We start from the raw sequence: 23897 nt of genomic DNA, 5'->3' as shown, positions 1-23897 counted from the left end.
TGTTCTTACAACAGCAACATTATATTACCGTCCTACGAATATAACAGAAAACATACTGTGGATATTAATTGGTATGTGAATGTATTTTATAAATGAATCTTGACTAGTATTTGACTGACCAATATGTGACGTAAATTTAACTCCTCACGCTTACTTGCGGAATCTACCAGAGTGTGCACATTCCTATACATTATGATTTAAAAAGTTCTTGAAACATTAGTAACAAATTTTCTTTAAGTTTAACTAAGAATCATCAAATTGAATTAGATATTTTCTCAGAAAAAGCTAACATAATTTTCAACTCAAATATTTCTTTTAATTTAATAGATAGGTAAGAGGAGGAGAATTATTATTTAAAACACTTTAAAAATTGTAAAGTGTGGGAATAAATTGTCTTCCTATTCACTTTTTTTAACTTGCATTTGACATTCTTATTTCCTGGTACTGTTTTTACACTACTTCTGATAGCTAAAAGGATTGAATGTTTTCCATTCATAAAATGAGCTGATTTGGTCTATGCGCAACTGATTGTCAGTAATTTACAGTTAAGCCTCCAAAAATTTTTTAGATGTTTCTCCTATCTTAGCACTGCTTGTTATGCAAGGTTGTTGGCTTTGCTTTTATTTGTTCAAGATTTTAATCCTTAATGAACCTTTCATCTCAAATCTGCAAGTGTCTATTTTATGTCATGAACTACTAAGCTGATGGTGAAACTGTCAAAACTTAGAAACTTAGCTTTATTTAAATAATTGAATAGGGGGGGTTTTTTTGTTTATTTTTTTTTAGTTCAGGAAACATACAGCATATCCATTAAATGGAAGGTATTGAGCAAACAGTAAGGTCTTAATAGAACAACAGTAATTTTCCTTAGAAATTGATACCTTCCTGGCAACATCATAAAGATTTTGTTGACTTTTATTAATCCTCATGCTTATTCATTAGTGTGCCATTGAGCATATTGCAGAGCATATAGAGAATGTTCTTAGAGGGGCTGTATTTTTATTGCTGATTTTACTATAATTCTTAACCTGCTATAGGTTGGAAAATAGTATTAATCATTCAGTCCATAATAAACTACAAAATGAAACTGTGCCTAGCATTTATAAAAGTGTTATACCCTGTGTAAGGTATGTCAAGATTAACACTCAAGAGACTTAGTGTCAGGGAGGAACTGTTACTTAAAATCTCTTCAATAATTCCCTTCCTTAGCATACCACAAAGCTGTGTCTCTTAATAATAACCTGGTTATTAACCTTCTATAGTTGATAGCCTGTAATCAGAATTCTAACTCCCCTTGTAGTTGTTAGGTGCTGATATGTTGACTCCAACTCACAGCAACCCTGTGAACAACAGATGAAAACTTTGCCTTATTGTTACACTAGCCTCAAAATTCCACCCATGTTTAAGCCCATTGTTGTAATCATTACACATTTCTTCCCCAAAAAAGTTAGCTAAATCAGTCAACTCTCAGTTCAACATCTATTTGTAAAACTCAGCAAAATTGCTGAATAAACTAATAAATGCATTTGGTGAATAAATTTGAAAACCAGATTTATGTTTTAAAAATACTTGCTTAAACTTGTCATTTCCTTTTTTGTTTCTCTTCTATACCGTATCTTTGTTTTCTCATTTCCTTAGAGTTCCTTTCTTTATATCACTTTTTAAATTAGATAATAGAACTCCTATTTTAGCTTCTCTGATTGTCATTCCTTAAGGTATACTCATTGTATCCAGATTTTTTAGTTTTTATTATGTGTGTCCCAGTGTCCCTCATTTTTGCCTGCCTGTGTGTGTGTGTGTGTGTGTGTGTGTGTGTGTGTGTTGTCACCATGGCACGAACCCCCACCCCACTCCAGTCTAGCTTATAAAACCAAATTGTTGTCTCACAGTTCTGGAGGTTAGAATTCCAAACCTTCAAGTTTCCCAGAAGTACTTTTCTTGTGTCTCTCAGTTTCTGGTAGCCTCAGGCTTTCTTGGCGAGTAGATTAATTTTCAAGATACAGCCTTACTTGTGGTCATTATTTTGGGTTTTGGTGGATTGGGGGTTTTTTGGTTTGTTTATTGTAGGTTTTTCTTAAACCATAAATTAGTGTTTTCAATTTCCAAATAATAGGGACTTATAATTTTTGTTACTGTATTAGGTACACTTTGCTTAATTGCCTAGCATTTAGTCAATTTTTCCATTTGTGCTTGAGGAGAATATTGTTGGGGTTTTTTAGATAACCCTACCACCCTGCCTTCTTCTATACTGTTGTTAGGATCCATCAAGTTGACTAAGACCCATGGATCCTGTGAACAACATCTGAAGCATGCCATCCTCAGGTTCTCTGACATGCTTGAGCCCATTGTCACTATGTCAGTCCACCTTGTTGGGGGTCTTCCTCTCCTTCTCTGACTCACCATTTTCCCCTCTATAATGTCCTTTTTCAAGGACTGACCCTTCCTGACAATACATCCAGGAGATATGGAATGAAGTGTCATTATCCATACCTGTAAGGAGCACACTGGTTACACTTCATCCAGGTCAGAAATTGTTTGTTCTGGAGTTGGAAACAACCTAAGTGCCCATCAACAAACGAATGGCTAGAGAAGCTGTGGTATATTCGCACAATGGAATACTATGCTGCATTAAAAAACAAGGAACTCATGCAATATTATTCAAAATGGTTGACTCTGGAGAACATTATGCTGAGTGAAATATCCCAGTCACAAAAGGACAAATATTACATGATGCCACTGTTGTAGAATGGGACTGTCCTTGGGGTTGGGGAGAGACTGAGTAAGATGGGTTCAATAATGTATACTGCACTGAAACAGAGGAGGGAGAGAACCGTTTAAAAGAGAGATGTAACTGGGTGTTTCTGTCATCACAGGAGACTAGAGCGAGGGCTGCATGGTGGAGGGGACCTGGGGGAGGGTTTGTAAAACAATGAAAGAATCTTTTCTTTTACTTTTCCATAATTTTTGGACTCATGTACTTATAACTTGTTAGTCAAATTTGTGTCTTCTAGGTTGCAACACCCCCATGATACATCTTGAAGGATATGTACATGTACAGCCAAGCACAATCAATAAGAGTGCATCTGAATTCCAAAATCAATCTCCATAATAGTCTATGTGTTTCCTACTGCCAAAGGGGCCCTTTAGAGTAGTGAGAGAAGATCTTCACCCTAAAACCCACAGCGTCCCTTTTCAGCAGGAAGTAGCTAAGAGAATACGCCGTCCCCTTTTCCTTATGACTCAGGGTGAAGTCTCTGTCAGGGAGGAGTGATAGGGAATGGCAAAGGATACACTGACAAAGAAGATTAATCAGAACTGGCTTTTACAAGCACTGTGGCATTTGGACAAGAACAAACTGGGAGGAGGGTAGAGAGAATAGTGCAACAATGAATGAGTGGAAGCCCAAAATCTCTGTAAATGTTTATGAAAATTAATAAAATATAATTATAGGAAAGAAAAAAAAGAAATTGTTTGTTCTCTTGGCAGTCCATGGGTTATTCAGTATTCTTCTTCACCACAATTGAAAGTCATTGCTGCTGCTTGTCATCCTTAATTTACTGTCTAATTTTCAAATGCATAGGAAGTAATTGGAAAGACAGTGGCTTGAATCACCTTAGTCTTAAAATTGACATCTTTGTTATTTTGGAGGAGTCCTTCATAGCAGATTTTCCCAATGCAACATGCCTTTTGGTTTCTTGACTGCTATTACCATGCAAATTGACTGTAGATTCAAGGGAAATGGAATTGTTGACAACTTCATTCTTTTCTCCGCCTATCATGGTATTGCCTATTGGTGGTGCATTGGTGAGGATTTTTGTCTTCTTAATGTTGAAATGTAATCCGTATTGAATGCTGCAGTCTTTACTCTTCTTCAGCAAGTATTCAAGTCCTGTACTGAAGTCACAAATTCTTTCCTCAGCATACAGTTTGAATAGGTATAGAGAAATGATACAAACCAGATGCACACTTCTGTTAATTTTAAACTATGCAGTGTTCTCTTGATCTGGACAATACCTTTTTGATGTAGGTATAGATTTTACATTAGCACAATTAAGTGTTCAGTAATTCTCATTCTTCTTAGTGTTAGCCATAATTTCTTATGGTCTACACCATCAGATGCCTTTGCATAGTCAATAAAACACAGATAAACATCTTTCTAGTGTTCTCTGCTTTTCGCTTAAATACATTTGACATCAGCAGTGCTATCCCTCGTGCCAAGGCCTCATCTTAATCTACTGTGAATTTCTGACAGTTCACTGCCAATTATTGTCAGATGTTATTTAATAAATCTTCAGCAACGTTTTGTTTGTGTGTAATATTAATGATATGTTTCATAGTTTCTACATTTTGCTGAATTTCTTGGAAATTGGAACAAATGCTTCACGGAGCTGGACAGTGATTAAGGACAACAGAAGAAGAATCAGTGCCTTCGAGTGTGGTGCTGCAGAAGAGTCTTGAACATACCATGGACCACCAAGAAAACAAACAAGTCTGTCTTGGAGAGGGTGAAACCAAGTCTCTCCTCAGAGGCCAGGATTTTGAAGCTCCGTCTCACATACTCTGGCCACGTGGCCAGGAGAGTGATCCTTGGAGAAGGAAATCATGCCCTGAAGAGTGGATGGACTGCACAGGAAAGGAAGACCCCGAAGAGATGGATTAATACAGTGACTGGGGTGATGGGGGTTGGTGTGTCAAAATTAGTGAGACTGGCTCAGGACAGGGAAGAGTTCAGAGGTGCTGTACAGAAGGTCACTATAGGTCACAGGCGACCAGAGCCCATAACAACAACATACTATGTTGGTTGTGATGTGGTTTTCTTTTTTATTTAAGCCTCTCGTTTAGAGTCAACAAGAGCTCAGGGAAGGCCTTTGTATTTAACAGTTGGTTGTTACTCTGTTTTGGAGGAACATTCTTCTAAGTGATATAGCTGTCAATATGCTGTACTGAGGTAACCTGGGGTTGCTGTGATGCTGAACCTTGTGCCATCGGGGTGTCAAAATGGCATAACCGGTACCCGTGGTGGACTGTTTGGTGGAGCTCCTCCAGTTTAAGATAGGTTTGGAAGCAGGAGTGGCATCCACTTTGTAAACAACATGCCTCTGAAAACTCTATTAAAACTTAGAAAAACGATAGTAATAGAAAGGCTTCAGGTCCTTTGTTCATAGGGTTGCTATGAATTGTGCTCGGTTCGACAGCAGTCAATAACAATAGGGATTACTTTCAGTCAGTTGGACAGGTTGTTTATTTTCTAAATGTCTTAGCATAGACTAGTGAGCATGTTCAGGGCTGCATCTGTTGGTTGAGGTATCCCACTTTGTATCCTGTCAATTCTTGGAGCCATTATTTTTGCCATTGCCTGCAGTGCTTTTTGAAATCATTCTGTGTCAGCCAATTCTTTCTGGTGTGGTGACTCTGTGTTCCTTCCATCTTCTTTTGATGTTTCCAGCATTGGTCATGCAACTGAAGCCTCACCCCCCCTTTCAATTTGAGATATACCTAGTGTGAGTTCTTCCCTTTTGATTTTATAACTCCAATTTTTCCGTGTTTCATTGTAATACTTTGTCTTAATGAACTGCCTGATTCAGCTATCATCTGTTCAACTCTCTTACTTCAGCATCTCTTCGCTTGGTTTTGGCCTATCTACATTAGCACAGTTCTCACTCTCTTCTGCTGTTTTGCTCTTTTCTTTCTCCCTATTTTTCTAATAGTTGCTTTCTTCATGGATGATAATCCTTGATGTCATCTCATGGCTCATCAACTCTTCAGTCATTAGTGTTCAGTGCTGCAAATCTTTTCTTGAGTTAGTTTTTAAATTCAAAAGGGGTAAAATCAAGATTATATTTTGGTTCTTAGGAACTTGTTGTCATTTTCTTCTCCTTCACTTTGTACTTGTACATGAGTAATTGATGATTTTTTCCCACAGTAAGCCTTGTTTTGACTCTTGATATTGAACTACTCTATTGAATTTTTTTACAAAATTTTGCAGACCAAGGGTCTCAAAGAATGGAATAATTTTATAATTTTTAATAATGAGACAAACAGCCAGGAATGAGATATAGCAGAGAGCATAAAACAGGGGGCCAGCAGTTCTGGACTGAAGACCCCAAGCCAAGCTTCTCTGTATTTTTATTGAAAATTATCTGGAAGTAAATCACAAAGAGAATTCAATGCAAATGAAGCCAAGCTCTTTCTATTGAAAACCTTCTGCTTGACCCAGGAGAGAGGGGTTCACAAATGCAAGAATTTGGTTTACCCTTAAGGATTGCCTTGATGCCTCAGGGTGAACTCCCTCTGTAGGGGGCCCCTTGCTGTCTCCTGTCTGCAAGGAACAAACAGCTCATTTTCTATGATCTGCCACAATAGAAATCCTAACTTATAAATCTAATTCCTTCAATTCCTGAACAAGGATTTTCATATAATATTTGGTATAAAGTCTGGCTTCCCGTAACAAAAGTTGTCAATCTGATTCCGGTGTAGTCTTAATCAGTTGAGGTCATGTCTGTAGTCTCCATTTATGGTTTTTTTAAAAGGCATTTGCGATGAATAAATCATTGATTGTACAAAATTCAGATCATGCAATCTCCAGCTTCATTTCTTTCACCATGTCTGTATTTTCCAACTACCAGTTCTTCTTTGTTCCAACTTTTGTTGTATTCTAGTCACTAAGTATTATTAATGCATCTTGATGGCATATTCAGTCTATTTCAAACTGTTAGAGTTGGTAGAAGTTCTCAATTTCTTCATCATTAACTTTAAGTGGTTAGTATATATATTTTTATTACAACTATATTAACAGCTCTCCCTTATCTTTATATGGATAATACTTTTTCACAGCATTGTACTTCAGGATAAATATTGAAATCATCTTTTTGGCTCTAAAGGCAACACCAGTCCTCCTCAGTTTGTCATAAGAGATCATAAAATTGTCTGATTCAAAGTGGTCCGTACCAGTCTGTCCCTCTCAGCTCATTAATGCCTAGGATGTTGATTTTAATGCATTCTGTTTCTTTCCTTTTTTTTTTTTGTAACTCTTAATTTTCCTGAATTTGTACTTTCTACATTCCATGTTCCAGTTATAAATAGCTATTTGCTGCTTTTTATTTGTTCTTTAGTTTTCCAGTCTGAGGGCTCTACATCTAACAGTATGCATCTTTTTCGAAGGTCTGTTATTACAGAAGTGCCAAGCTAATTCTACTTTTTAGTCTTAGTCTGGAAGTTCACTGAAATCTCTTCACCACAGATGACCCTTCAGGTATTTGAAATCCCATAGTATGATGTCCACCATCACAGCCACCTGTAGGTTACCTTAATATAGCAAGCACACTGACAGGACAAATGCTGTATATACAAGAGCAAATTATATAAACAAGTAAGCATATACAAACTATAAAATAGGCAGCAACATAGAGGTTGCCTGCCTGCAAACTGACAGATAAATATGGTACCCATAGAAGCAAACACAGAATGTATTTTCTTTCATTGTTGTTGTTATGTGCCGTCAAGTCGCTTGCAACTCATAGCAATCCTATGTACAAGAGCCCTAAACCCTGCTCTGTCCTGTGCCAACCCTACCATCTCCGATACATTTACTCCTACCACCCTAATCACAGAATTGATCCATCTCATCGAGGATCTTCCTCTCCCGTGCCATCCCTCCACTCTCCCAAACATGATGTCCCTCTCCAAGGACCAGTCCCTCGCAACATGCCCAAAGTATATCAGACAAAGCTTTAGAATTCTTGATTTCAAGGAACATTCTGGCTTTACCCTCTCCAGGACAAACCTGTTTGTTCTCCTAGCAGTCCATGGTATATTCAGCACTCTTCTCCAACACCACACTCAAAGGCGTTGATTCTCTTTCTGTCATCCCTAGTCACTGCCCAATTCTCCAATGCATAGCATACAATTATGAAGACTATAGCTCGGATCAGGTGCACCTTAGTCTCTAGCCTGACATTGGTGCTCTTCAGTACTATTGAGAGGTCTCTCACAGCTGACTTTCCCAATGCAATTTGTCTCCTGATTTCCTGGCTGCTGTTACCAACAGTCTTGACTATGGAACCAAGTAAACTAAAACTCTTAACTACCTCAATCTCGTCACCATCCATACTGATGCTGCCAGTTGACCCAGTGGTGAAAATCTTTGTTTTCTTGATGTTGAGCATCAGTCCATACTGAAGGCTGCAGTCCTTGACCTTCTGCAGCAAGCGCTTCAGGTCCTCCTCAGTTTCAGCAAGCAGGGTTGTGTTATCTGCGTAACACAGGTTTTTGATAAATATTCCGCTAATCCTGATGCCTCATTCCTCCTCGTACAGTCCAGCATCTCGTTTGATCTGTTCTGCATACAGATTGAAAAGGTATGGAGACAGAATACATCCCTGACGGACCCCCTTGATTTTGAACCATGTGGTGTCTCCTTGCTCTGTTCTGACCACTGCCTCTTGGTTCAAGTATAGGTTTTGCACATTAGCACAATCAAATGTTCTGGGATTCCCATTCTTCTCAGAGTCAGCCATAGTTGTGATCCACACAGTCAAAAACCTTTGCATGGTCAATGAAGCACAGAGAGACATTCCACTGGTACTCTCCACTTTCAGCCAAGATCCATCTAACATTAGCTGTAATATTCCTAGTACCAAGACCTCTTCTAAACCCAGCCTGCACTTTAGACAGTTCTCTCTGTTCTGTTCCAGTCATTTGTAGGTAATCTTCAGCAGAATCTTGCTTGCATGTGATATCAGTGATATTGTTTCCACATTCCTTCAGGTCACCTTTCTTTAGAATGGGAACAAATATAAATCCCTTATCTTCCAGATCTCGTGGCACAATTTGGTGAGCACATCCAGGGCAGCGTCTGTTTTTTGAAATATGTCAATTGGTATTCCATCAATTCATGGTGTTACAAAAAGTATATGAATGATTATGATTTGAAAACTTTTCACTTATAAAACCCAAATGAAAACTTAAAACCTCCTGCATGTCAAAGTAGAACTTTTCTCCATAGAGTTGATTTTTTTTTTTATTTTATTTTTTTAGGGGGTGATGTGTGTGTGTGTGTTTAATTCTTTTGTTTGTGAGTGTGTACCGTCAAATCGGATCTGACTAGTACAGGACAAGATTGCCCCTCCTTCTACAGCAGAACATCTGGTGGATTTGAACTGCATACCTCTGGGATTGCAGTGCAGCTTCTTGCCACTAGGCCACCAGAGCTCCCTCTCCATAGAGTTTTCAGTGGCTATAATATTACAGAAGTAGATTTCCAGGCTTCCCTGGTGCCTCTGGTTGGATTTAAACTGCTAACCTCTTGGTTATGGTTAATGGTAGCTCTTGGCAGAAACAATTTATGCCATGTAGGGACCTAGGATTTCATTGTATGCTTTAGTTAAACTTTCACTCATAGCAACCCTAAAAGACAGTATGGCTATTCTGTAAGATTTCTAAGACTGGAATCTTTACTGGAACAGATGACCTCTTTCCAGGGAATCATAGTTGAACTGCCCACATTTTGATTATTAGCTGTGTCACCAGGGCCCCTTAAAAGAGAAGAGCAAAAACCTCCACTGCCAGTGAGTTCGTTGATTCTGACATTTTTAGTTTTAGATGCCTTCAGGTCAGCTATGACTGACTCATGGTGACTCTGTGAACAACAGATCTGAACCTTGCTCTGTCCTGTACCATTCTTGTGATCTCTGTCGTGCTAAAGTTCATTGTGATAGTCACTGTGTCAGTATGTTCCATTGAGGGTTTTCCTCTTTTTCACTGACCCTTTATCTTTCCCTGGATGATGTCTCTTGTCAAAGACTGGTTCCTCCTTAAAATATGCTCAAAATAAGTGAGACGAAGTTTCACTGTCCTTACCTTTAAGCATCATTCTGTGACCTTGTAGAACCCTAGAAGTGGTTCAAAGGCATTACAAGGCTATAATCTTATAGAAACACTGCCACATTTTTCTTCTGAAGGATGACTGGTGGGTCAACCGCTGACCTTTCAGTTAGCAGCCATGGGCTTTAACCACTATCCCAACAAGACTCTTTAACACCCCTTGAGTTGAAAGTGCAGATTCTGAGGACTGCAGTCAGATTAAAGTCATTTTAGGTGATAGAATTTTAAAAACAACCACACAAAGAGACATAGATAAGGCCTTCCTTCAAATCATCCACTGTGGCAGTGGGAACCTTTTTGCCACCTGTGAAGGTTAGTCACAGAAAAGAAGCTACCCAGTGATTCAGCTGTCTTTCCTTACTGAACTGGTAACTTTTACTTTCTTTTTCCAGCTCTTGTGAATATCTTATATAAGGTTTAATTTCTAAAGTTACTAAGTAAGGCAAAAGTTCTAATGATGTGACCATTGTAAAGAGTAAAAATCAACATTGCAGCAAGCATATTTGAAGGAAAGTACAAAGCAGAAAGGGAGAATACAACCTAAAAGAGACAATAGCAGCTTTATTTGACAGCTTGTTTATTTTCAGAATCTTACATAAAGAATAAAAATGAGAAGATATCAACACACAAGGAACCTGTTGTAAATGAAGGAAAAGCTGACCATACATGTGATTGATTCTAAAATATACATGATTGATTAATTTTTGAGGGGAAAGATTAACAAAAGTATTTATTACAAAACACTACTATACAAAAGCATTTGGTTGTGTAGATCATAACATATTATTAATTACACTGAGAAAAATTAGAATTCCAGGACACTTGATTGTGTTCATGTGAAACCTATACCTAGCCAAGAAGGTGGTGTCCAAACAGAGCAAGGGAACACTTTGAGGTTTAAAATCAGGAAAGGTGTGTGTCAGGTTTGTATCCTTTCTCCTATTATATCTATTCAGTCTGATTGCTAAGCACATAATTGAAAAAGCTGGACTACATGAAGAAGAATGCATTATACAGATGACAAAAAGTGAGGAGGACGTGAGATGGTTGCTACAGAATGTTAAAGAATATAGCCTTCAATATGAATTACATCTCAACATCAGGGAAAAAACTGGACTGATGGGCAACATCATGATAGAAGGAGAAAAGATTAAAATTGACAAACTATTTTATCTTACTTGGATCTACACAACCAACTCCCATGGTACCAGCAGTCAAGAAATCAAGATATATAGTATTGGGGAAATCTTCTGTCAAGGACCTCTCCAAAGTGCTAAAGACCAGTGATGTCAGTTTAAAAGACTAAGGTGTACCTGTGCAAGCCATGATCTTTCCGTTTACTTCCTGTGCATGTGAAAGCTTAACAGTGAATAAGAATGGCAGAAGAATCGAGGCCTCTGAGTTACAGTGTTGGAGAGGCATACTGAGTATCCTATAAATTGCCAAAAGAACAAACAAATGTATATTGGGAGAAGTGCAACTAATATATATGCTCTTTAGAGGCAAGGATGATGAAACTTGATCTCACATACCTTGGCATATTTCAGGAGAGGTCAGTCCTTGGAAAAGAATATGTTGGGAAAGGTGGAGAATTGGAAAGAGGAAGATCTCAGCCACATGGATTGACTCAGTGACTATAACTGGGCTCAAGAATGTCAAAGATCATGAAGATGGCTCAGGACTGGGTCAGGTTCAGATGTGTATAGAGTCAGTGTGAGTCATAGAGCTCTGGTGGAGCTGCACTGCCGACTCAAAGACATGTGGTTCAAATCTTAACAGCTGCTCCAGGGGAAAAAGATTGGCAGTCTCCTATGCAGTTTATCACCTCTAAAAACTCACTGAATGATACATAAAAATACAACATATACAAAAGTTGGATGAAGTTATTTCTTAAATTCCCAGATTGATAAATGCACTGCTTGCTATGGAGGAACTCTAGATTGATGTTTATGGGTTCAGCTTTCCCACTAGTCTTATAACCTGGAAGAGTTATGTTTAGAAGTCTAAGACTTTGAATTGATATAGAAATGTGAAGTTAGCTAGAAAGAGGACTCAGCCTCCCTGTCTCAGGGTGGCTTAGCTTTTGATTTGTTGTTCTGCCATGCTAGACATTAAGAATGGTCTGGCAAAATAGGACCCTTGGAAAGAAGGTAGACTTTATCAAGACTAATATTAAAAGAGAATAAGGTGAAAATACTGACATTTCTTGGGTCTCTTGGGTTTTGATACTTTCCAGAATGAGTTCTTTAATACATTTTGTCATTAAATACATTGATAGAAATTAGACAATATGTGTATATGTATGTATACACACACACACATATACACAAAGATTATATGATCTCTTCAAAAATCAAACTGTTCTCAATTTATTCAGGGAAAATTCTGTTAAGTAGGCTGCCAATAATTTCTAGTAAGGACTCTAAGGAACTTCAAATGAGTTTGGGAAAACAGATCAAAAGGGCTTTTGTTTTTTAATGAACAGTATTAGGATTATCTAATTATAGACAAGAGCTGGTGAGTTCCATAGAAGGTGACTAACTAAATGTTTTATACATGACTAGAAAGTAACGGCAAGCAAAATTTCAGAGCTGAGCTGTCGTGATATTTTTATCTAGTGTGTGGGGTGTTAACACTGCATCACAGCTATAATAGAGCTATCACATGGATTTTGAAAAACAAGATAGAGATGTTTTAAAAAGCCTCTGTGCCTTCATTTCTGAGTCAGATTCTTTATTGTTTGGCATTGGACAGTTGTAATATCCAGATATTAAAGGTGAATTACTTTAAGTAAGAGTTGTCACAGAGAGATAATTTCTTTAAAATTATTTCAGGAAATGGAAGATAAAGTGATTAGTCCAGAGAAAGCTGAAGAAGCGAAATTAAAAGCAAGGTATCCTCATCTGGGACAAAAGCCTGGAGGTTCAGATTTCTTAAGGAAACGACTACAGAAAGGGGTAAGTTCTTATGTGTAAGCTTAAATGCTTACGCCCTGTAAATTCTGAGCTGATATGTGTATACATGTATAATAGTGCTTTTTTCCCCCCCAGTACTTCAAACTATTTGTTTATAAATGCATATATGAATCAATACCTTAACATCTAAAAGCTATAAATTTTTTCAAACAGAAAATTACAGATGACTGTGACAACTTTTGTACCCATCATCCACATTTAATGTTAGTAATTCACAATATTTATTTCAATTTTATCTTTGTAAGAACGATGATATAGATGTAGTTGAAAGTTAGCTATGTGTATATAAAAATCCCATTCTCCTTTCTCTTCAAAAGCAGCTACTTGTTATTCTTCCTGCTCACATTTAAAATTTTTTTCCCAATTCCTTTACAAGTGATGCTTACTTAACATCCAAATATTTAAAATCATTATTTGGATAAAATGATCACTTATGAAAGCACAGCCCACTCACTTTCCATAATACCACATTTCACAATGTCATTGTTAATACTACATTGTGAGTAGCAGTTCAAATTACTGAAAACATTTTTTTAACTTATGCTTTGTGAGGTATAAACCATTATGTCTCAGCAGTGAGATCTGAATTAAACTAGTGCTGAATTTTGTTTTTTGGGTTTTGTGTTTTTTTGTTTGTGGTTTGTTTTTTTACCTCTTCCTACTATACATGGAACAGAGAAGAATAAAATAATGTTTATGGAAGAGAACTGTTTGTTGAATCAATGCCAAATCTTATTTCTCCTTAAATAACTGTTTTCAATATACTGTCTCTTCTTATTTACAGAAGTGTACATGTCATTGTGTGTGTGCGTGTGTTGTGTATACATGGGAACATACTAAATTTATTGTTTAAAATTTTTTATAAATTTTTAAAGTGGCAGAAAATAGATACTTTTACATGAAAAAAATTAGTATTCCCAGCTTTGAAATGAAGTGATAAGGAAGAATTCTATAAAATGAATAAAAATAAAAACACTATCATGAGATGCAATTAAGATAGTTAATATTTATAGTACATAAAAACAGATCATAGTATACATGTAATCAACAAAATCAGAAAAATACTTAAAAGAATACTGGTAAGATTGAGGTTTACTATGTTTAGCATTTAAGAGCATTACTCTCGTTTTGGAAGGGAGAGGATTTATTAAAATGTTCACATTCTTTGAACAATTTTTTATGAAATAATCTAAGCATAATTCAGTGTGATAGAAGATTTTTAAGATTTGAAGCTTTAACGCTGTTTAAGAGCAGTACCACTAACCAGCAGAGAAATGGTTAAATGTGATAAATCAACAAAATAGATTATGTTGTCAATTAAAACCATAAAAATCATAAATATAGGGAATACATAGAAAAAGAATAGAAACCATTCATTTTAAATGTAGCAATGTATATGCAGAGTTTAATTACAAACTGTTCCATATGGTAAGTTTTTAAGTTATGAAACAAATTACATAATCTTCTCTATTAAAAACTTGGATTTGGGATTTATTTGATCACTTGTGTTTAAGAAGTAAGAGAACCCCACTTATCTCAAGGCTATGTATGCTGGGTAAAACACTTACATTGTTTTTTAATTTTCCTCTAGCTTATAACCATTAATGACTTGTTAAGTATCTTCAAGACTGACTTTCATTTTATCTTTGGGTTGTAGATTCAAGCTGTTGAAAAAGAAGCACATGCCATTTGACTCAGTTATACAGAATTAGACACACAAATTTTTGAGCTGTTAAGAGTCTGGTTCACAAGGTCCTGGATTTCAGTTTTTCGGTGAAATTGATAATTAGCAAACCTCAAAAATTGCCATACCATCTTTGAGCAGTTTGTTCTTCATTTAACAAGGCTGGGCTAGATATTTCTAAAGTTCTGTGCTGCTTTATTGTACTTACTAATGCTCATATTGAGTGTCATGAATTGACATCTATTTGAGATTTTTTTATAAATCTGTTTTCTCAAGAAAATGGAGGTTCCAATTTTATCTCTGTCTTTGGCATCTTTCTTGCATCTTTGCTGACTGTAAGTGAAATGCTGCATTTTTCAGTTGCTTGGTTTTTTCTTAGGGTAGCCTTAATTGTTAACCATTGATTTTAGTTTTCTTTCTAGCCACACTAAATGCATTTGAGAACTTCTCCACAAGTATGGTAACCTAACCACAGTTTAATGGTAATCCCTTAAGATGAATTTTCACTTACTAAAAGTACCAGTTTAAAAACAACAAAATCCCAAACACTAGCTTGGGAAAATTCTTCCTAAAATGTGCACAGTATATTAATATATCCCTTTGTGTTTCTGACTCAGAAATTCGGCAGGCTTTTTGTGCTTTCCTCTAGAAGCTACTAAACCTCATAGTAAGTTCTCTACTTGTATTTATTCACTCCCGTCCCTATCACATTTTAACATAATGCAGGAATGGAAGCTACAGCAAACCTCCGAAGTACCTAGTTCCATTTCCTTGTTACTGTTTCCTATGTCTGTCTGTCTCTCTCTCACACACACACACACAGAGATACATACATACATACACTCACAGGGAAAAGCCATTTCTGCCCTTAAACCCCTGGCTTTTGACCAGGTAAGTCCTTGAGGAAGGCAGCCACTCACAATCTTACTAAGCTGTGAAGTGTGAATTACTATGTGAGATGTCTCTAAAATCCCAGACAGTTATTGTTTTTGTTGTTATGTGCCATCAAGTTGCCTATGACTCACAGCAACCCTGTGTACAACAGCCCTAAACTCAGCCCTATCCTGTGCCAATCTCACCATCTCCGACGCTCATACCGTCATGACCCCAGTCACTGAATCAATCCATCTCATCAAAGATCCTCCTCTCCTACACTGTCCCTCCACCCTCCCAAGCATGATGTCCTTCTCCAAAGACTGGTCCCTCCTTGCAGCATACCCAGAGTATGTCAGATGAAGCTTCAGAATCCTTGCCTCCAAGGAGCAGCCCGGCTTCACTCTCTCTAAGACAAACCTGTTTGTTTTCCTCCATGGTTACTCAGTTCTCTTCTCCAGCACCACATCTCAAAGGCATCAATTTTCCCTCTGTCATCACTAGTCATTATCCAGCTCTCTGATGCATAGCAAGTGATTGCAAAGACATGTATCAGACACACCTTAGTCTCCAGACTGAACTCCTTGCACTTTAGCACTTTAGAGAGGTCTCTAACCACAGACTTCCCCATCGCAATAAGTCTTTTAATTTCCTGGCTGCTGTTGCCAAGAGTGTTGACTGTGGCCAAGCAAACTAAAGCTGTGAACAATCTCAATCTCTTCATCATCCATTATGATGCTGCCAATCTGTCCAGTGATGAGAATCTTTGTTTTCTTGATATTGAGTCTCAATCCATACTGAAGACTACAGTCCCTGACCTTCCACAGCAAGTGCTTCAGGTCCTCCTCAGTTTCATTATGTGTTTTTTCTCTTTCACTCAGTGTCCACTCATTGTCCACTCATACCTAGGTTATTCTTCACTTGCCTAACTCAAGTCTCATCCATTGTATATATGTTATGTGCCGTCAAGTCTATTATAACTCATAGTGACCCTGTGCACAATAACTGTGAACCTTGCTCTTTCCTGAGCCAGTCTCACTGTCTCTGACACACCTCCTTTCATTACCCCACTTAATTGCATCAGTTCATCTTATCTGGAGTTTTCCTTATCTCAGGTGCTGTCCCTCAGCTCCAAGGACTGGTCCCTCCTGGCTACATGCCCAAAGTATGTGAAAGAGAGTCTCAAAATCCTTGCCTTTAAGGAGCAGCCTGGTTTCGCCCTCTTTAGAACAGACCTTTTAATTCTCTTTGCAGTCCATAGTGTATGTTCAGCACTCTTCTCCAGCATCACAAACTCAAAGGGATCAATTCTTTTGTCATCCTTGGTCCAGCTCTCTGGTGCATAGCAAGTAATTGGCAAGGATGGCACAGTCAATGCTGTCTTATATACTTAGCACTGTGTATGTAAACTACAATCATAATTTATTTACTTGATGAATGTCTTTTTCTCTCTCTCTCCAGTTGTCACATAATGCCTATCACACAGTTCTTGTCCATTAGCAGGTACTCAGTAAATGTGGACTAAGCAATAATAGGTGTTAAGTCAGAAGGCACACAAATTAGTCTGATTATAGATTCTAGAATAGGTAATTAATTAGCCATATTAAGGTTTTTTTGTAGCTTTTATCACAAGTCATATTTTAGTGATAATGGGTATAGTGACCATCTCTCAGTTGAAATAAGGGCTAATAATCCCTGTTTTTCCTGTGAAAAATAGAGACCACGCAGGGTTGTGCATTGTAAGTGATAATTTCTGGTGAGACGTTTATTCTGTTTACTCTTAACATTTATATTTAACTTTAGCTTTGATTTCTGTGAACTACAGTAGTTGAAAGTAGTAAGATTTAAATTCTTACAGAAATACTTATATTAGATCACAGAGTAACGCACTATAAATAAGTTTTAATTATTGGGCTACTACTTTTATTAGGTAACTTAATAATTTTAGATAACTGTTATGTTAAGTGAGGATAAGTGGCTCATTCTAAATGCAAATTGATGAATTACTTGTCCTTATGTTCAAAATAATTTAAGCAAGAATTTTAGCCTGATTGCTCGACAAGTGTAAATGTCACTTCTTAGTCCAGGACAGTTTCTTCTCATGTAGGTTGATGCAGAAGTTGATGTGGAGTGCTAAAAAGGGCCTGCCTTCTCAGTTTTTAATTATGGGACAGTTTCTTCTCATGTAGGTTGATGCAGAGGTTGATGTGGAGTGCTAAAAAGGGCCTGCCTTCTCAGTTTTTAATTATGTTGGAACTCACTATAGGGACAGTTATTTTATTTGGCATTTTTGTTTAAGATATTTTTAGACAAGATTATTTTATACAAGCTATTTAGAGTTGCATCTACATCTTAAATCATTGTTATCTGCGTATAAAAGCTTTTAAATCCAGTCTGATTTGATTTTTTTTACCATTTTTTCTTATAGCAAAAATATTTTGATTCTGGGGATTACAACATGGCTAAAGCAAAAATGAAGAACAAGCAACTTCCTACAGCAGTGCCGGATAAGACGGAGGTCACTGGTGATCACATTCCCACTCCACAGGACCTTCCTCAACGGAAACCATCCCTCGTTGCTAGCAAGCTGGCTGGCTGATGAAAAGATCTGAACTGCATGAATCTTCTAGTTCTCATTATTTCTTCTTATGTTACTTCTCACCTTTTATTTTTTTTCTTTCAACTCACCAAGTCATTTGAGACAGCTTTTTATGTGTATGTGTGTGCTGCTAATTGTAAGGGAATATATAGATTTTTTTATTAGTTTAACAGTGCACTGATGAAAAGGACATGTTAGAGCAACGTAAAGTAATCTACTTGAAACATAATGTATATATTATCTGACTTATAGAGTAGGACTGATTCTAACAAGTAACAAGCAAGTTTTACAGTTTTAATGTTTTGACTTTCCTTACTTCATATTGATTATAACTTTGTATGTTACTCTTATTAATACAACCTATATTGTATTAAATTCTATGTATTTTCCTTTTGGACTTTGTAAAACAGAAGTTTAAGACCACAAGTTAGGAGAAAGGTCACCTAATTCAAACACAAACAAATGGATGGGGCTCTGAAATATTTGTATCTCTTTGCTTGAACTTGAATGGCCTTAAATAACTGTTTCAGCTTTAACAATAGAAATTTACTTGGGCAATATTTGCCCATTCTGTATCTGATGTGACTTGTGCTTAGTAGCTACTGTTGCAGCTAGTGTTCTTACTCAGTTCTATAGTGTTAGAATACCTTTAGTTGTTGATGTGGATGAAGTGTGCATGTGCATTGACTGTTGAAATCACTTTTGTGCCATTTTTGTAAATACAGTCGTTTTGCACAACCTCACAAATGTCTGTATTATTAATTTCGCATATTAAAAAGTAGATGATGTGCCAAGCAGAAGCACAAGAGTTCCTACACAAAACGCCTTTCATTAGAGTTTTTGTATGTCATTTACAATCTAGGGCTTAACAGAATACCAAACTCTGAAATCTCACTCACTCTGCCATAGACTTGAGCTTTTTTCATTTGCTACTAATATCTATGACATTCAGTGGCCTTGTGCAAATATGATATGTTGCTTAGGCATATCTTTTGTCCTATGCAGAACATTTCATCCTGACTTTTAGGAAGATTGCAGTTCATATAATTTATATAAACTTTTGAAATGTAGAAACTTTTTACTTCCACAACTTTTCAACTTGGGGATGCTAGAATAAAAGACTTCAATACTCTATCCTCACCTTTGTGGGTCCCACACACACCCTCTTTTTATTTTTGCTTTTATTTCTTTGATTAATATGGAATTGGGCTATTAAATCTGAATTGAAGCATAGGTGTTTGTATATTTACTTTTGGAAATTTGCTCTACTGAATGCTGTAGTATATAGCACAATAATGTTAATTTCCTAGTTCTTAAGAATCATTCTTAATCCTATAGTAGTAATATTTCACAATTGTTTAAATAAAAGGAACTTTATCATTTCCTTGAGAAGACTGACACAGAGTCTATATGAAGATGAGCTGATTTCTTGTAAACTTAAGCATTATGCTACAATTAGAGTAATTTACATGAAAAGTTGGGGTATGCTAAAAAATTTTAATCAGTTATACTTCTATAGATGTTACTTCAAGGAAGATAATTCATTTTAGTTATAGTTGATTTGGCTGATAAGAATTCTAATTAAGAGCCTTTAAGTTGGAATAAACTGCTGTTTGAATTCTTTCTGTGTCTTAATGCTGTCACATAATAATGAACATTAGTAGCCTAATGTACTAAATTTTCCATCATCTTTGTCTTAATATGATAGTAAACCATTTCTAGATGATGCATAGTGCCTACATTTAAAGCCTGCCCGAGCAAATCTCACCAAGTTTTCCTTTTCTCCTAACACAGAAAAAATAATAAAATCTGCTCATTTGTCGTTTTAAAAATGTTCTATATAAAAATAATCAGAGTAAGTAGGTTATTCCGTGTAGGACTGACTTTAAAAAAAAAAGCAATATAAAATGAAAATTTCTAGTCATTTTTTATTATTATTAATTTCTTGGCAAGTTATTTCCATGAAGCTCTCTCATCTAGGAAGATGAATCTAAAAGAGAGACTGTAGTCTCTACCGGACTGTAGTGTTCCAAGACAAGTGATAGAGAGCCAGCTTTTGTCCAAGTTTTTGTTTGTAACATACAGTGCTAATACTTAACCTACCTCAAAACTTGTTGAGGATCTGTGAAATGCCGAGTAAGTGCCCAAAGTAAAATACTGTTGATTGTCTTTTCTAGTAAAGTTTTCCTCATTAAACCAACCTGCCTTCTGTAAAGACACAGCATTTATCTCAGGATTTTCTCTTGGGAACAAGCTGTCACTAAAGATTTGTAGGTGTAATTGTTAAGTCTCCCAATATTGGTGCTTGGGATAGAGATGTTGAAATTTTTTGAATTTTTTTTTTTAATCTGTGTCAAAACTCAGTTTATTGAAGACATAATTCTAGTCGTCTTCACCGTTGTTTGAATGAAGATTTAGATTAGATGAACTTAATTGTCCATTTCTGTGATTTCAGAGTTGCGGTTTTAAAAATGGCTAATTATAGTCAATGTCCTATTTATTACATATGAAATATTGAAATCAACTGAAGTTAGAGAAAACAGATAATTCATGAAAATCAGTTAGGATCTGAAATAAGTTACCTGTTCGTTTCATGTCCCAGTAGCTCTTAATGTGACAGAATTTTGAGAAACATTTGCTACTTTGAAAGCTGCATCAGATTAAAACAGTTAAAATTCTGGCAAGTTGGGATAATAAGGTTGGTTAATTATTTGGATAAACTGGGAAGGATACATTTGTAATATGTTTACAAGTTGTTGCATACTCTTGTGCTGCTGATATGAAAACGTGACTGAACTTTATTAAGGCAGACCAGGCACAGCCTCTTCTACTTATTAGTCCTTCAGACATTGCATTAGTTGCTTTTTAAAATTTGAGATAACTATACCTCTACTTTTTACTGAATCAAATATATATCCTTTCTAAATACAAATTAGTGATGTTTTGTTAAAGTTGAAATGTAAAATTTCACTCCTAAACTTGGTGTTCGTTGATCCAGGGACAGATAGAAAAGCATTTCTCAGTGACAACTAAGGCTGTTTTTTCTGGTAGCCTTTTACATATTTCCCCAACATTCAAGCAGATTTCTTTCCCTTCACTTTACCTCACTGTGATCCCTGTTTATTCCTTAAGTCCACTCATGACACTTACTGAATGGTATTTGGGATACATTAATTACCTGTCTCTAATGTCATCCCTGTCAGACCACAATGAAAGACATGATTTTCATTTTTTACAACACTGTCCTAATCTGGGTTATTAGTAATCTGAGCTAATGCCTGTTTTCTGCAATTCAGCTTGCACTGCCAGTCTTTCCCCATAGCTCGTCACCATATTCCTGTCTCCACCATGTAAAATTGGAATCAAAGAAATCACTCTGAGATTGCTAACCTATGGATAAAAAACACCAGTTTTCGTACTGTTCAACTAATTTCAATGCTATTACATTAGTTTCCATTTTAAGTAAGTAGGCCTATGGATTTTATTCTGCAAATTACTGTCATGATAGCCACTAATGTATCTTTATGTTGATGTTATTTATCAGCTAAATAGTTGGAAGAAAACATTTCCTTAAGGTGCCCTCATTTGTGTTGCTGCATCTCTCATGTGTGATGCAATAGGACACTATCACTATACCTGTGTTAAAAGGGCCAAGAGTAATGCCTTTTTGTTGAATATGTCTATAGAGTTCGTAGAAATGCTGAAATTTGTCAAACATCCCTTCTGAATATAATTGTGAAACATACAAATAAATTGATCTGCCTAATTTCGATTGATTTAATATGCAGTTTTGTCTTGTTTGTTATATTAAATTCCAGTATATTAAAGGTGGTCTTTTTATTTCAGATACTACTCCAGAGAGAATGTTTTGTGTCTTTGATTTGATTTCTATAACGAGATTGTTGTTAAATACCATCTGGTTTAGTATGGCTCATAGCTACTCTTGTGAACAACAGATCTGAATCCTGTCTTATCCTGTGCTTTAACACATTTGAAATGTGAACTCACTGCTGCAGTATTGTGTTAAGGGTCTCAATGAAGATGTATGCCAACCCTTTCCAAGGAATAACCTCTTCTAGCAACATGCCCAGACAAAATATGAGAGACAAAGCTTACATCTTTATTTCCAAGATGCACTATGTTTTCACTTTCTCCAAAACTTACCAGTTTGTTCCTTTGGCTGTTCATGGGATATTCAGCACTCTTCTCCAAAACCACAACTGAAAGACATCAATTCTGTCATTCATTGTTCAGCTTTCAGGTGCATAGCAGGTGATTGAAAAGATTACAGCTTGAATTAGGTTCACCTTAGGCTTCAAACTGACACAGTGGTATTTCAGAACTTTTGAGAGGTCTCTAATGGCCAGCTTAACCAATGCTATATACATCAGATCTGGCTTCTGGTACCAAGGATATTGATTGTGGATCCGAACAAGATTCTTAAAAATTGTTGACGATTTCAGTCTTTACTTCGTCTACCGTGATATTGCCTGTATGCCCAGTGTAAGGATTTTTTTTTATAGATGTCATGTCGCTTTAAGCAAACAAGGTTGTATCATCCCTCATAATGCAGGTTGTTGAGTTTTCCTCCAATCCTGACATCCCATTCTTCATAAAATCTAGCTCATGTTACTCAAGTTGAACTGAAAAATCCAATCCTTGAGTTACAATACCGAGATGCCATGTGAAAAATCTTGAATGATGCAGGAAGCATCAAAAGGTGGAGGGACATGAAATGACTGTAAAAAATTATTGGTAGGCATTGAAGTTTTATAGGGAGTACCATATTATCAGGAGCCAATGGTGATGAAGGAAGTTCAAGCTGCATCGAAAGCATTGCAATGAATGTTTGATGCTGTTAAGTAAGACTCCGTTAACTCTGAACAAAAGATCTGAAGCTTGTCATATCCTGTGCCATCTTAATATGTATTTGAGCAATTATCAGAGCAGTGCAGCCATACATTGATTAAACCATCAAAACCACAGGCAGAGATGCCAGTAGGCTGTTTTCTGCCAGTCTGAAAAGGACAAAGCACTAATATTTAATGTCTTCCTTAACTCTCATCTATAAATACGAAATGGTCTAATGATTAAATACTATCAATATTTTAATTAACAGTTACTATTGGTTATAAAACATCTATTTTGAATACCTATATGGGTTAATGATTGAAGTTAACTTACAAAATAAGATGTCCATTGACCCTGAAGGAAGACATCATGATAGACATCGTGTCAATACAAAAAGAATCAAAACTGTCTTGAAACAATGTGCTTAAGCACCATACCCTTTGTGAGGATGATGCAGGATCATTTTGTTGTACATGTTGTTAGGTGCTGTTGAGTATAACAGCAACCCCATGACAAACATCTGAATTCTGTTCCTATCCCATGCCATAGTGGCACAATCTCTGACACACTTGAGTCAATTGCTGCAGCCACTGTCAATCCACCCAGTTGAGGATCATCCTCTCCTTTGCTATGCCCTCCACCTTTCCAAGAATAATGTCCTCCAATTGATAGCCTCGTATAGCAACATGCCCCAAGTATGTGGCATGGAATTTTATCATCTTTGCCTCTAAGGAGCACTCTGGCCGCATCTTTTCCAAGGTCTGCTGTTTGTTCTTTTGACAGTCCATGAGATAGTCAGTACTCTTCTCCAACACCACATGAGATATTCAGTGCCCTTTACCACAGTTCCAAGCATCAGTTCTTCTGTTATCTGTATTCACTGTCCAGTTCTCAGCAGCATAGCAAGTGATTGAAAAGACCATGGCCTGAATCAGGCATTTCTTAGTCCTCAAACTGACATCATTGCTCAATAATTTGGAGAGTTCCCTGACAACAGACTTCTTAAGTGCAATATGTTTTCTAATGACCTGAT

General features: G+C 36.6%; 1 protein-coding gene across 2 annotated transcripts in view; it reads left to right on the top strand.

Moving 5' to 3' along the window:
• The window catches only part of LOC102853954 (cAMP-regulated phosphoprotein 19-like), a 31423-nt gene extending 12668 nt beyond the window's left edge, over positions 1–18755 (top strand). The window contains exons 1-3 of one of the 2 annotated variants that reach the window (XM_006898241.1): positions 4803–4829; positions 12717–12839; positions 17843–18755. In XM_006898241.1, coding sequence (XP_006898303.1) covers positions 12720–12839; positions 17843–18013 — 291 coding nt within the window. In that variant the 5' untranslated portion in view covers positions 4803–4829; positions 12717–12719 and the 3' untranslated portion in view covers positions 18014–18755. Of the gene's footprint in view, positions 1–4802; positions 4830–12716; positions 12840–17842 lie in introns of those variants that run through there. The other variant, XM_006898240.1, reaches the window with a different exon arrangement.
• The last annotated feature ends 5142 nt before the right edge of the window (positions 18756–23897 follow it).

This window comes from Elephantulus edwardii, unplaced genomic scaffold (assembly GCF_000299155.1).
Source record: "Elephantulus edwardii isolate Elephantulus edwardi_28Jun2011 unplaced genomic scaffold, EleEdw1.0 scaffold00225, whole genome shotgun sequence".
In the NCBI taxonomy this organism is placed as follows: domain Eukaryota; kingdom Metazoa; phylum Chordata; class Mammalia; order Macroscelidea; family Macroscelididae; genus Elephantulus; species Elephantulus edwardii.
The sequence above is the reverse complement of the archived record's forward strand: the minus strand, read 5'-3'. Positions and strand labels throughout refer to the sequence as shown.